Below are 12,432 nucleotides of genomic sequence, written 5' to 3'. Positions count from 1 at the left end.
TGTTTAATGGACCGAGCTTTGGAGGCTGGACATAATGCAAAAATGTATCTGCCACATTAGAATTTTCATTAGACCATAAGTAACAATGTGAAATGTGACAAAAGCTTCAATAGGTTAATGGACTTCCTCCCTCCCTCCCTCCCTCCCTCCCTCCCTCCCTCCTTTCTTTCTTTCCTTCCTTCCTTCCTTCCTTCCTTCCTTCCTTCCTTCCTTCCTTCTTTTTGTCTCTCTTTCTCTCTCCTTCCTTCCTTCCTTCCTTCCTTCCTGGCAGGGTGGTTAGCGCAGTGACAGGAACTTGGGCTCTGGAGTCACAGAGAGTTCTGGCACTTAATGGTAGTGCCGTGCAGGGAGGTCACATCCCTGTTCTGTGAAATGTGGAAAATGACCACACCCTCGGAAGCTGGTTTTGGGACTAGAGGAGTTAACTCCTGTAAAACACCAAGGGTACTGCTTGTGCCCGTCTGTTGGGTATGAGCTCTGCAATTGTACGTTTCCCCCCTTGTCATGAAGCCTGACTCCCCAAACCGTGGGGCCTCCTGTCTTGGAGCAGCACACACACCCTGTTCTCGCCCTTCTTCTGTGGGGGTAGGCAAACTCTGAGGTGTCTACCCCAAAATGACATCTCCTAATAAATACCCTATCCGAAATAGAAATCACGGATGTGCTTTTCAGGAAACGTCTTCACGAAGGCCCACACCGTGAGCCACTCTCCCTCTGGTCCCATTTTCTAGTCACACATGTTTTAAATAGAAAAGAGAAATTTGTCCTTTGGGGAAGACTGAGGTGGCCGTGTAGGCTTTGAGGCTGGAATTTGAAGGGCCAAGTGAACATCAAATTTGACTGTATAGACGTGGGAGCCACTCAGCTGTATGGGAAATTGTACTTTGTGTGTTTGTATGAGGCTTCATAAAATATATCTGTATTGGTTACACGTCTTTTTTAAATTTTTTTATTTTTTAAGGTTTATTTATTTTTGAGACAGAGAGAGACAGAGCATGAACGGGGGAGGGTCAGAGAGAGAGGGAGACACAGAATCTGAAACAGGCTCCAGGCTCTGAGCCGTCAGCACAGAGCCCGACGCGGGGCTCGGACTCATGGACCACGAGATCGTGACCTGAGCCGAAGTCGGACGCTTAACCGACTGAGACTCCCAGGCGCCCCTGATTACACGTCTTAAGTTTAGTTTCCGAATCCTTTTTTGGGGGAGATAATTATTTTCACTTTTTAAAAAATTAGACTTTTTCTTTAGAAGTAATTTCAGACCTCCAGAAAATCTGTAAGAATGAGAATAGTACAAATAGTACCCATAGACCTTTTACCCAGATTTGCCAGTTGTGAACATTTACTCTCATTTGCTTCTCCTGTGATCTTTTGTTATCTACGTGTGGTCTGTATGGAGATGCAAATGGTGTACAAGACATATACACTGTGTACATCATTTTTTTCTGAACTCTTTGAGAGGCAGCCGCTTATATTATGGTTATTTACTTGTAAAAACTGCACTGTGTATTTCCTAAAAATAAGAACTATTCTCTTACACGATCACAGTAATCAACATTAGTAAATTAAACATTGAGATACTACTTTAATCTATAGCCCGTATTGACCCACTTGACCCAATAATGTCCTTTATAGAATTTTTAATTTAAAAATGGCTTTTTTTCTACCTTAGAAGTATATGAATGTACAGAAAGTTCACATGACCCTCAGACGGTAAAACTGTGCTGTGGCCTCACCCTTTTGGGGAAAAATAAATATAATATATATAATATATACATTTATACATATATACGCATAGAAGTACATATAAAATGCATAGTAGAATGTATTTCTACTAATTTTACTCTATTTTTAAGATTTTTCTTTATTATTTTTTTAATGTTTATTTTTGAGAGAGAGAGAGAGAGAGAGAGAGAGAGAGAGCGCGCAAGTGGGGGGAGGGGCAGAGAGAGAGGGAGACACAGAATCCGAAGCACGCTCCAGGCTCCAAGCTGACTGTCAGCACAGAGCCCGACGTGGGGCTCGAATTCGCAAATCATGAGATCATGACCTGAGCCGAAGTCAGATGCTCTACTGACTGAGCCACCCAGGCACCCCTATTTATTTTTATTTTACAGAGAGATCCTGTGAGCGGGGGAGAGGGCGAGAGAGGGAATCCTAAGCAGGCTCCACTCTCAGCGTGGAGTCTGAGGAGGGGCTTGACCCCATGACCCCGGGACCATGACCTGAGCCCACATCAGGAGTGGGGCACTCAACCAACTGAGCCACCCAGGCACCCCTAATTGTACTCTATGTTTTAGATAGAACTAGATTTCAGATAATTTTGTAGACAACTTGTTGACTTTTAATTGATCACAGATTGGCCAGGCATTTATGCTATTTGTACCCGGTTTATTGAGGATGTATGTCAACTCAGACACCTAGGTGAAGTAGCTGTGCCTCCTAGAATACCCACCCCTCTGATGGCATCCTGTCCTACACCATGAGAACTCCTGTGCGGTCTACTACTTGGATCTGAACCCTCTAACGGGCTGTCATTCTTGTTTGAATGTAGATCCCCCTCACCAGCTCTGGTGCCGTTCCTTACCTTGAATTCCTGTCCAGGTTCGGTGGGATGGACCTACATATAAATGTTGTAAAGAGGTAAGTGGTTTCGTTTGCTCATATGAAAATGTGAATTATGGAATGATAAGAGAGGGGCTGTGAGGTCACGAGAGCTAATCAGGTCAACAGATATGTGTGGAAGATGAGTTGGTAGAGCTCGTCCATATAGAATTTAATGGAGTTAATCCTCAGTCAAACGTATATGTAGACAAGTCTTTAGTAGCCTCGATGTAGGATGCATTTTAGAACAAAAGAAATAATACTGTATTGGAAACGGAAACATAACAAATTAAGACAGTGCTAATATATATTATGTGCAGCGTACTTCAGGTTTGGAAATAATACATTTTAATTTTGACGTAAAAATGTTAAGATGCAAAATTTAAATTTGTTCATTTTTATTTTATTTCTAATGTCTCTCATTCAAAAGCGATCATGTTTTAGGAGGTAGAAATGAAATATTTTTTAAAGAGGTCCTTTGGATTCTGTAACCGTAGCATGTGCTTGGGGCTCGCTCACTTTACCTGCAAAAGGGGAGTGTTAGAGTATGAACTCTCATGTCTCTATCAGCTGGAAGGTTCTTTGATTCGAGCATGTGATTCAGAAAAGGCCATTTTAGTGAAAAAATTACTCAGATTATCTGACTCTAAATGAATAAACCTCATTTTCTCAGGAGTCGTGCAGTTGTAAGAGTTAAATCTGATCCTGAAGCATTAGCAAGTTTTGGTGTGATAGCTTTCCTGACGGAATCAGTCGTGGATGCAAGCGTAGGTGCAAGAAATCATGCAGCAGAGGGGAGGCAGAGCAGGGATTGTTCAATGGGCGTGAGTTTCAGAGACGTGGTGCACAACAGTGTGCATATACTTAACACTGATGAACTGCACGCTTAAAAATGATTAAGGGGGGAAATTTTATGTTGTGCGTTTTTTTTTTTTTTTGGTTTGTTTCTTTTGATTTTTTATCACAATTAAAAAACAGAATCGGTGCAGCAACGCCAACACGAGTGACGAAGTATTAGCCCCTAGGTAGCCGGGGACTGCTCTGTGCTCTGTGTAGTTAATGGTCCGTAAGTGTTGGGCTGAGATCATCTCCAGATTTATTCAAAAGAATGACTATTTGTTTTATAAACTGTATTTTGATGCTCCTAACCTAAAGCAGTTCCCATCTGTGATAAGGTTGCTGGGTAGACAGTCCCCTCATTTGAATGTTACTTGTTGGAAAAGCTAAACAACTAGAAAACCCGAAAGCAGGAGAGTTCTTTTTTTGTCTTTTGTTTTTGTTCTTTTAATTGTGAAACATCAGTCTAATAATTAGCTTGAGATGAAAAGGATCACAAGTTACTTCCTTAAATATAAAAGGCTAAATGTTTAAACTAAGTTTGAAAGGTTTAGCTGAAAACTGACTTAACCCATGGGGCTGAATTTTCTTTGCTGTTGGAGACAGTGAATCGTAGCCAACAGAGATGCTCCCTCTGGTAATATGGTAGGGTGTATCCATGAACGCACTTCCACTGGAAACCACTAAACTGACTGATATAAGGTAAAATGTATACATGCATTTTCATTCATTAGTGAGCTAGCCAGAAAGCGAGGACTCCTTAGAGGCCAACATGAAATGAGACGAAAGCCAGCTTTTGCCCTGAGAGTATTAGCTAAATCCCGGTGGATGTGTGTTTCAGCTCGGTTGGCTATTTAGAGTGGAGGGGACAGGAGACAGACGCTGAGGTGGAGGGACCCAACAGAAGACCAGTACATATAAAGCTAGGACACCTAAACCCTCACGTAAGCGTAAGTTATAAATATAAATCTGCATCACAGAAGGGCACAACAAGGAAACCTACCTTTTCCCATGCTGCATTTGGGCAAAGCACAGTAAGTCAGTATTCATGCAAGTCTGTGCCTGAAATAATGCTACCTGTGTGGTCTGAGAAGTCTCAGGCTAGTAGTTCACTTAACACTGGTCCTGGCCTGGGTGTGGCCTTCTGTAGAGGAATACATTTTCAACCTAGCCCTTAAAGAATTTCCACAAAGTGCCAAGTAATATCAGACCACACACACAAAATATTGAAAACATATAAAGAGACAAAGAATGAGGTTGGCAAACCAATAGAAGCAATGTCCCCTAGGATCAGATATCCAAGTGCTCGAAATACTGGAAGTATCAAATATAGAATCTAAAACTATTTTAGAATGTTCAGAAGAATGAAAGAATGGACTCAACATATAAATACGAAAGAAGAGGCCAAAAGGGAAAAAAAAAAAAAAAAGATTTGGAAAAGTACGGAGCAGAACTTCTGGTACTTGAGAGATGCAATAACAATTGTCGATATAAAATTCAGTGGCTGGGTGAAAGTCGTGGATTAAACACAGCCGAAGGGAGCATTAGTGGAGTGGAAAGTAGTTCCAAAGCAGTTATCCATGAAGGCCACCCAGAAAGACAAAGACAGATAAAGTATGGAGGACAGGTGTAAGAGACATGGTGGGGAGAAAGAGAAGGCCAAGAGATTTCTTACTGGATTTCCAGATATACAGGGAAAGGATAGGGAAGAGAGATATTGAAAAGGATGATGGCTGAGAAGCTTACGCCAGCCAAATGAAAAGAAACGCCTACGTAGACGTGTCCCAGTGAAACTTCAGAGCAGCAGAATCGGAGAGAGGAGAGGAAAGGCAGCAAGAGGAGAAACCGGACTGGCCTAGGGGACCGACCATAGACTGAGACTGGTGTCCCTGGTTTGAAACAGTGGGAAGGCCTCTCCCATGCACGGGGAATAAAGTATTTGCCAGCCTAGGACCTGTAAGGTCTCTTTCTGTGGGAACACCGGGGCCCTTCTCGCTTCTTGCCATAGCGTGAGCTCAAGCACTGATGTCAGGCCATGTGGAAAAGGGAGAAACACGTGTCCCCTCTGCCTGTGGTGTTCAAGGTCACCTTTCAACTAGATCCTTCCTTGGTACTACAAAGCATGCCTCTTACTTTTATACACACATGTAGTATGAAGGAACCCCTACAATTGGAGAAGGGCAAGTCGGGGGCCTTTGTGTTTGGCTCTAACTCTTGATTTGGGTGATTGTTAAGTAGGCATTTGCCCTAATTATAACTAAACTGTGAAAATACATATTCTTTTCTATCTAGAAGTCATATTTCATAAACACAATGTAAAACTCAGTAAGTTCAAGAAACAGATTAGCTATAGCAGAAGAAATAAGTGAACTGGAAGACCGGCCAGAAAAAAACTTAGCCGGAAGGCAGCACAGAGTCACAGCAATGAAACTGGAACTCTGTGAAGATGGTAATGAGAGACGGGATGGGGGAGCAATGGCTGAGGACTTTCCAGAACCGAGGGAGGGTTCCATCCCGCTGACTCAGAAAGCCAAAGAAGTCCCGAGCAGGATTAAAGATGGGGGTGGGGGCGCAACTACCCCCAGACCGAGAGATCTTCCAAGAAGCCAGAGGGCAACAGCTAGACAAAAGTGACTTCTGAACAGCAACAGGGATGCCAGGCGAGTGAATTGACGATCACAGTGTCTGGAAAGAAAATCATTGCCATCTTAGAATTATGTATAAAGAACATATCTTTCAGTATTTTCGGAATTGAAATAAAGACCTTGTAAAACAAAAATGGATCTGGCCCCCCAGCAGATCCAGTGAGAGAACTTTAAAGGATGGACTTTTTAGGTGGAAGGAAAACGCTCCCGGATGGACAGTTAGAGGCGATGCAGGAAAGCGTGAAGGGCAAAAAGGACAGTGAGTGTGCGGTTGGATCCAAACACCCGCTGACCCGAGGAAGCACGAAGGGCCAAGAGTAACGATGGCTTTGGGAATTTAAAAACAGAAGAGAATTAAAATACACGACAGTAGCAATATGTACACGGAGAGGAGGGACTAGCATAAAATGTCCTCGAGTTGTTACCTTGTCCAGCAGGAAGATGAGAAATCTTGATTAACTTTAGACTTTGAAAAATGTGCAGGCTATAATTTCCAGAACAACTGCCGCAAGATTGAACGTGGAGTGTTTAGAGGCAAACAAGTGGATGGGATCCTAAAAAATGGGATTAACCGAAAGAAGGCAAAAGCCCGCAGAAGAGGGCAGAACCAATAAAGATCCCAAACGTATTGGCGATTGTAATAAATGTGCCACTTAAAAGGCACAGATTGTCTGACTAGGTAACAAATAGTAAACTCCACTAAGAGAAAAACCTATACAGGCTTACAGAAAGGTTAAAAAGTGAAAGGGTTTCAAGACCCACCATTCCGAGAAACACTAAAGAAAGAGGGCGCCGCTAAGTTAATAGCTGATAATAAGCTGTGTTCTCCTGAAGCAGACAGAAAGATGGAGTTCAGGGGTGCAAGACGCAGTGTAGGGGGGACAGCTGTGAAGGGAAGAGGGCCAGAGGGGAGTGGGGCCCAGGAGCTGCCCTGCGGACTGGAGAGGGAGGGAGGGAGGAAGGGGGAGATGGGGAGCGAGTTTGCACCCGGCTCCAGGGACACCCGGCTCCGGGGACACCCCCGCTGTTCCATTTCTCCAGCTGACGGTGGGTACACAGGCATTTGTCTGTTTTTGTTCTTTAAGTCTGAAACGTATCTTCAAAGTAGTGTTTTGTGTCTCTTCCGATACATAATTAAGACATGAAAAATATTACATTTAATATAGAACCACAAGTCTGGATTCCTGGCGAGTTTCCCTGTTGAAGTTGGGCACTTCCCCCTCCCAGCCTCAGTTTCCTCCAACGTAAAATGAAGTTAATTTCTGCTGGAAACGCTCCAACGTCTTCCGCTTACCCCAGTATGAAGTCCATTATCATGGCCACAGCACCGGAGAGCTGGCATCCGTTTCCATGCCTGCACTCACAGGTGTCCCCTGCCCTGCCGGGCGGGCTCTGGTCTCCGTGGCCGCCGCCAGTAGCAAAGCTGGGACGTGCTGAGTTCCGGCCCCCTCGGCCTCATGCCGCCGTGTCCTCCCTTTGCTTTGTCCAGAGAGCTTTTCCTTCAAGTGGACCGTTCCTGGCTTCTCTGCTTGTAGGTGTCCGTCGGATTGTTCCAAAGAGGGGCTCTGAAGTAGTCGATAGATACGTGGATAATGTGAGAGAGAAAACAGTTATAAAAGCAGATCGAGCCGCGGGGATGGTACAGACATACGTCCACCACGAAGTCCTTTACAGCGTGGCAAAGAGTGCCCCTGGAGTGGACTGGGGACCCCTTAGAGGTCAGAACACAGGACTGCAGCAGAGGGGTGCGATGTGGGGTGTGACCCGGCACCTCCACTTCTCCAGCCATGACCTTCGTCTCCCTCAGTCTCTTCGTCTGCAAACCAGGACGATCATGGCCCCTGACCCACAGTCGTCGTGAGGATTAAATCAGATGGGGCTCGCCGTAGGAAGTGCTCATGAAGTGTCAGCTCTAATTGCTCAGTTCCCACACTACCTGGGAGGAATAAATGTTAGATTTCATTTTATGGATGAGGAAACTGAGGCACGGAGAAGCTAGGGACTTGGTCCAGGTCTACGCTGCTGGCAGATGGCAGTGTGTAAGAAATACCTCGCGCTTATAAATATATAATTTAGAAATTCTTATAATTTTGATCTCTGCATGCCCTACATAAGCATTTATTTGGTTAAAACATGTTAACAAAAAGTCTTTATTTTTATTTTTAAGGGGAGGTGGGAATGAAAGGAATTGCAGTCGGACAGTAAAAGAACTTGAAATCCAAGTAGGAGAAAAGGTAATAGAGATCTTTTAAAATTCTTCCCCCGACCCTTTGTCAAAAGTATTGTCAGCAGAGGTAGATGAAGCAGAATGGGCCACATCTTGCTGTGTGCACTCTCCCGTCAGAGCCGTCTGACAAATAGATCCGATAACAAGCCCGTGTGAGAGCTTGCGTTCAGACGGCCTCGGATGGCGTCTCTTCGGATGAGTGACACCAACAGGGAGTCCTGGAATATGAGTCACTTTTGTAGTAACTTTAGATCCTCAGTATTAGGGCTGCCCTTTCTGGATTTGTCGAGGACTGAAGCAAGGATCTCTTTGGAAAGAGAAAACTACTGCTTTTCAGCAGCAAATGCCAATTAAGAGCAGCATGGCAAAGTGGCAGGAAACCCAAAGTGGCATATATTTAAGTATTGAGTAACTTTGCCACAGAAGCTACTACATGTGTTTAGGAGAGGAGCATATAGCTTTGCTCCTTCCTGTTTGCTGATTATGGTTGGACATCGTCGCGTACGGCTAGGGAGGGAGGAGACGTGCGTGGCTTCCCGGGGTTGGAATCGGACCCCTTTTAAAATGCATTTGAGCCTGTCAGTTACACAAGCAGTTTGAGAATCATGATTTAATTCACCCGGCTCAATATGTTGGTTTGAAATGTGACAAATCTTCTTTCCTTTTTGAACCTTCTGGGATTTTCATACATTTCAAAATTAAAAAATCGCCAGAAATCCACAAAATGTTTGTCTGAATTTCCCTGGCTGAAGCCACCGACACCAGAAAATTCATCTTAATGTGACATTTTTTAGCATTACATACTCCTAAAAATCTGGTTTCACTATGGTCTATATTAGTAAGAACCCTGGCGTAATTATCTGCTTCTGCTATTGTGGTTCATTTGTTATTCTGTAAGAGATACATAATATGATTGGTATCATTTATGGCACGCCTTTAATTTGTCTCTTCATAAGCTGTGTTAATCATGAAACACTCCTGGGAAAGTCAACCGTTTGTCAGGATCATCATATCAACATAAACACCATCGTGGATCAAAAATACAGCATTTCAGGGGCGCCTGGGTGGCTCAGTTGGTTGAGCATCCGACTCTTGATTTCAGCTCAGGTCACGATCTCACTGTTGGTGAGAAAATAAATAAATAAACATTAAAAAAAAAAAAATACAGCATTTCAGCGAGTGCAGCGCGTATGGACCCGGGCCGGGATTGGAAATTACCAACAATAAGGCCTCGCCGAGGAAAGCCACAGTTCTACCTGGGGCCCCGACTCCGGGCAGGCAGGTGGAGTAGGACAAGACCGACCTGGGGACTGTTAAAAAACAAAAAAACACAAAAAACCTCAACCGAGTAAATGTGAAGATCTAATTGGCTTTATTGAGCCATTCGTGAATTGAACAGCATCCCCAGGAAGCGAAGGAGAGGGGAGCTGCAAGGAGGTGGATTTTATTGGGAGGGGGGCGGGGCAAGAAGCTGTTAGCGAAGGGAAAGAGAGGATTGTTTCAGGCCAGGTCACCTTCCCTGGGGCGAAGGACAAGGGTCTTATTAGGTGGATCACCTCACCTGTCTTTGGGAGAGGGAGGAATAGGGAGGGCCCAGGAGACAGATGACCTCAACCGGGCTGGCCGGTAAATTCCAGATTGATTGGCTTCAAATTCCAGTCCTGGAGAAGCTGAAACTTCAAATAAGTCTTGGTTTGCTCTGCTGAGGACAAGGGACTCCATCGAGTGCCTGTGGCTTTCTTTTTAACGGGACCGGTCGGCTCTGGGTTTCCATCTTGGAGCTTTGCCACTCACCAGCGGCCTTGACAAGTCTTTATCACTGGCTTTCCCTTAGCGGGGATAATAGCACCACCTTGAAGTATAACTGAGCTCAAGGGGTTCGCCGCTTGGGGTGCGTTAAACTGAACACAGCCCAAGGAAATGTTGAAAGCAAAGAGCTATGCATTACCTTTTACGAGTAAGGAGACAGGGAGATAGTTCTCAAAGCGCCGTCTCCCTGTGGGGTTAGTACAGGAAGCTTTCATTCCGTGTGTCGAGGACAGGGGCAGGAGCTGACGGAGGCACTTTTGGTTCAGTGGGACACGCCAGCGTGTCAGCACGCTAGGGTGCATACATCGTATGTTTAAAAAAATGGCGGAAAGCTCTGCCTGTGGGAGGGGATCTTAGTATTCTAAGTAGCGGAAGGTAACTTCAGGGCCACTCGGGGGGGCTTCTGCACGGGTCCTCAGCTCCAGTCCGGCTCACACTGGCTCTAACAGGGGGCTCTCTGGTGAAGCGTCTAGCTGGATGTCTTCTTGGCCGGACCTGTTGGCTCCGCAGAACAAAACACATCCTTCCCTTCTTCCTTCTGCTGGTAGCTTTTCTCCCTCCTATTTGAGTAACTTCCCGTGGCATCCTGGTTCCCAGAAGTGCTGTTGTGTGCCTTACAAATACCCGGTGTGTTAAGCACCTGGAACAGTTGGACAAGGCCAGCCTATCGCTGTCTCATTATTACGGCAGGTGCCTTTGAAGGATAGACAGGAACACCAGTGGACCTCATCCCTTCCCACCCACTCCCAAAATAAACAGAACCAAATATCCTCACCTGTTAGCCATGTGCAGCAGCGTATTTCCAGTTAAGACTATTGTCCTGCGAATGGCCCCCACAGGAGCGCTGGTGGCTGCGATGAATGCCTGGGAGGTTTTTTTATTTTTATTTTTATTTTTATATGTAACTTATTGTCAAATTGGTTTCCATGCAACACCCAGTGCTCATCCCAACTACCTGGGAGTTATGAAAAACAGGGTCTCTTTAGACATGTGTTGTCACTGCCGGGTGATCTATATGGTTTGGGAGAGCTCATTGTTTTAAATATAAGTCCACATGGCTTGCCAGAGCCGAGAATGTGTGCAAGTAAGTGTCTCTGAATTTTGGGAGCCAGAATTTTGCTAACTGTGTGTGTGGTCTAGCCTTCCTAAGCCGACAGATAGTTAGCAGTCAGGGCCCCAAACTGACTGAACCCCAGTGCCTGTGTTTCCTCATCGTTTCCCCTGCAGTGAGCTTGGTCTGATGGCTGGTTCCTCGGCCTTTCCCTTTTCATGGGCACTTTGACCCTCCAACAGGTGTTTGCATTCCCGCTCGTTGTCGAGTTGAACCCTTGGGCTCTCTGAGCCCTGTTTTCTCCATCAGTCACGGGGTGGGATAGGGCGGGCCAGACTGGATGATCCCCAGGTCCCGTGTCTCCGTCTTCTGGTGAGTGTGATCCATGGCTTCACGGGAAGAGGTTGCCGTCTGACCCCGGCGGGCCCTGTGTGTGGGAGAAGAGAAGCTGTTGTTAGCCCAGGTAGTCCTCAGGGCGTCACATGCTGGCTCCGGCTGGTCCTGGTCCCCTGATGGCGCTGCACTGGGTCCTGCTCGGTAGGGGCTCTGAGTCCTGTGCTTTCCTTCCTTGCTCTCCCTCCCTCGATCCTTGCTTTTCATTTGGCCACAGATACGTTCTTTCCTTTGCGCCTCTTCTGTGCCATGACTTGGCATCTGCTTGACGGGTCCTTGAGGTCTCTGGTCTATTCAATTCCCTGCTCTCATAGTCTCCTAGGGAAGCAGGCACACCTGGCCTGAACCAACCCTGATTACTTCCTGGGGGTGTGGCCTGACTCCCTCCCCTGAAGCCCGGGGCCACCAGAGGGTAGCTCTCGGAACAAAAATGGGAAATGGAGGGTTTTGTTAGAAGGAGAAGGGAATAGGGGCAAGGGGATTTGCAGAAGGGGATCCTCCTGCCGAAAGGATCCCGCCGCCCCCGGGCCTTAATCCTTTGGACGCTATGTAATTTTTTGAATTTTACCAGCTCTATGAATAATAGCACTGATTGAGCACTTACTAGGAGCTGCTGTAAATATCATATGGTGTTAAATTATTTCGTTCAAGGGGCGCCTGGGTGGCTCAGTCAGTGAAGTGTCTGACTTCAGCTCAGGTCGTGATCTCGCGGTTCGTGAGTTCCAGCCCCGCGTTGGGCTGTGTGCTGACAGCTCAGAGCCTGGGTCCCGCTTCGGATTCTGTGTCTCCTTGGCTCTCTGCCCCTCCCCTGCTTGTGCGCATGCTGTCTCTCTCTCTCTCTCTCTCTCTCTCTCTCTCTCTCTCTC

General features: G+C 45.9%; 1 protein-coding gene across 4 annotated transcripts in view; it reads left to right on the top strand.

Moving 5' to 3' along the window:
- The window catches only part of EFCAB6 (EF-hand calcium binding domain 6), a 240,063-nt gene that overhangs the window by 43,958 nt on the left and 183,673 nt on the right, over positions 1–12,432 (top strand). For 3 of the 4 annotated variants that reach the window (XM_043562841.1, XM_043562842.1, XM_043562840.1), the window contains 2 exons: positions 2,555–2,643; positions 8,254–8,320. In XM_043562841.1, the coding sequence (XP_043418776.1) occupies positions 2,555–2,643; positions 8,254–8,320 (156 nt within the window). Of the gene's footprint in view, positions 1–2,554; positions 2,644–8,253; positions 8,321–12,432 lie in introns of those variants that run through there. The other variant, XM_043562843.1, reaches the window with a different exon arrangement.

This window comes from Prionailurus bengalensis, chromosome B4, assembly GCF_016509475.1.
Source record: "Prionailurus bengalensis isolate Pbe53 chromosome B4, Fcat_Pben_1.1_paternal_pri, whole genome shotgun sequence".
Classification (NCBI taxonomy): Eukaryota; Metazoa; Chordata; class Mammalia; order Carnivora; family Felidae; genus Prionailurus; species Prionailurus bengalensis.
This window is presented reverse-complemented; position numbering and strand designations above follow the sequence as displayed.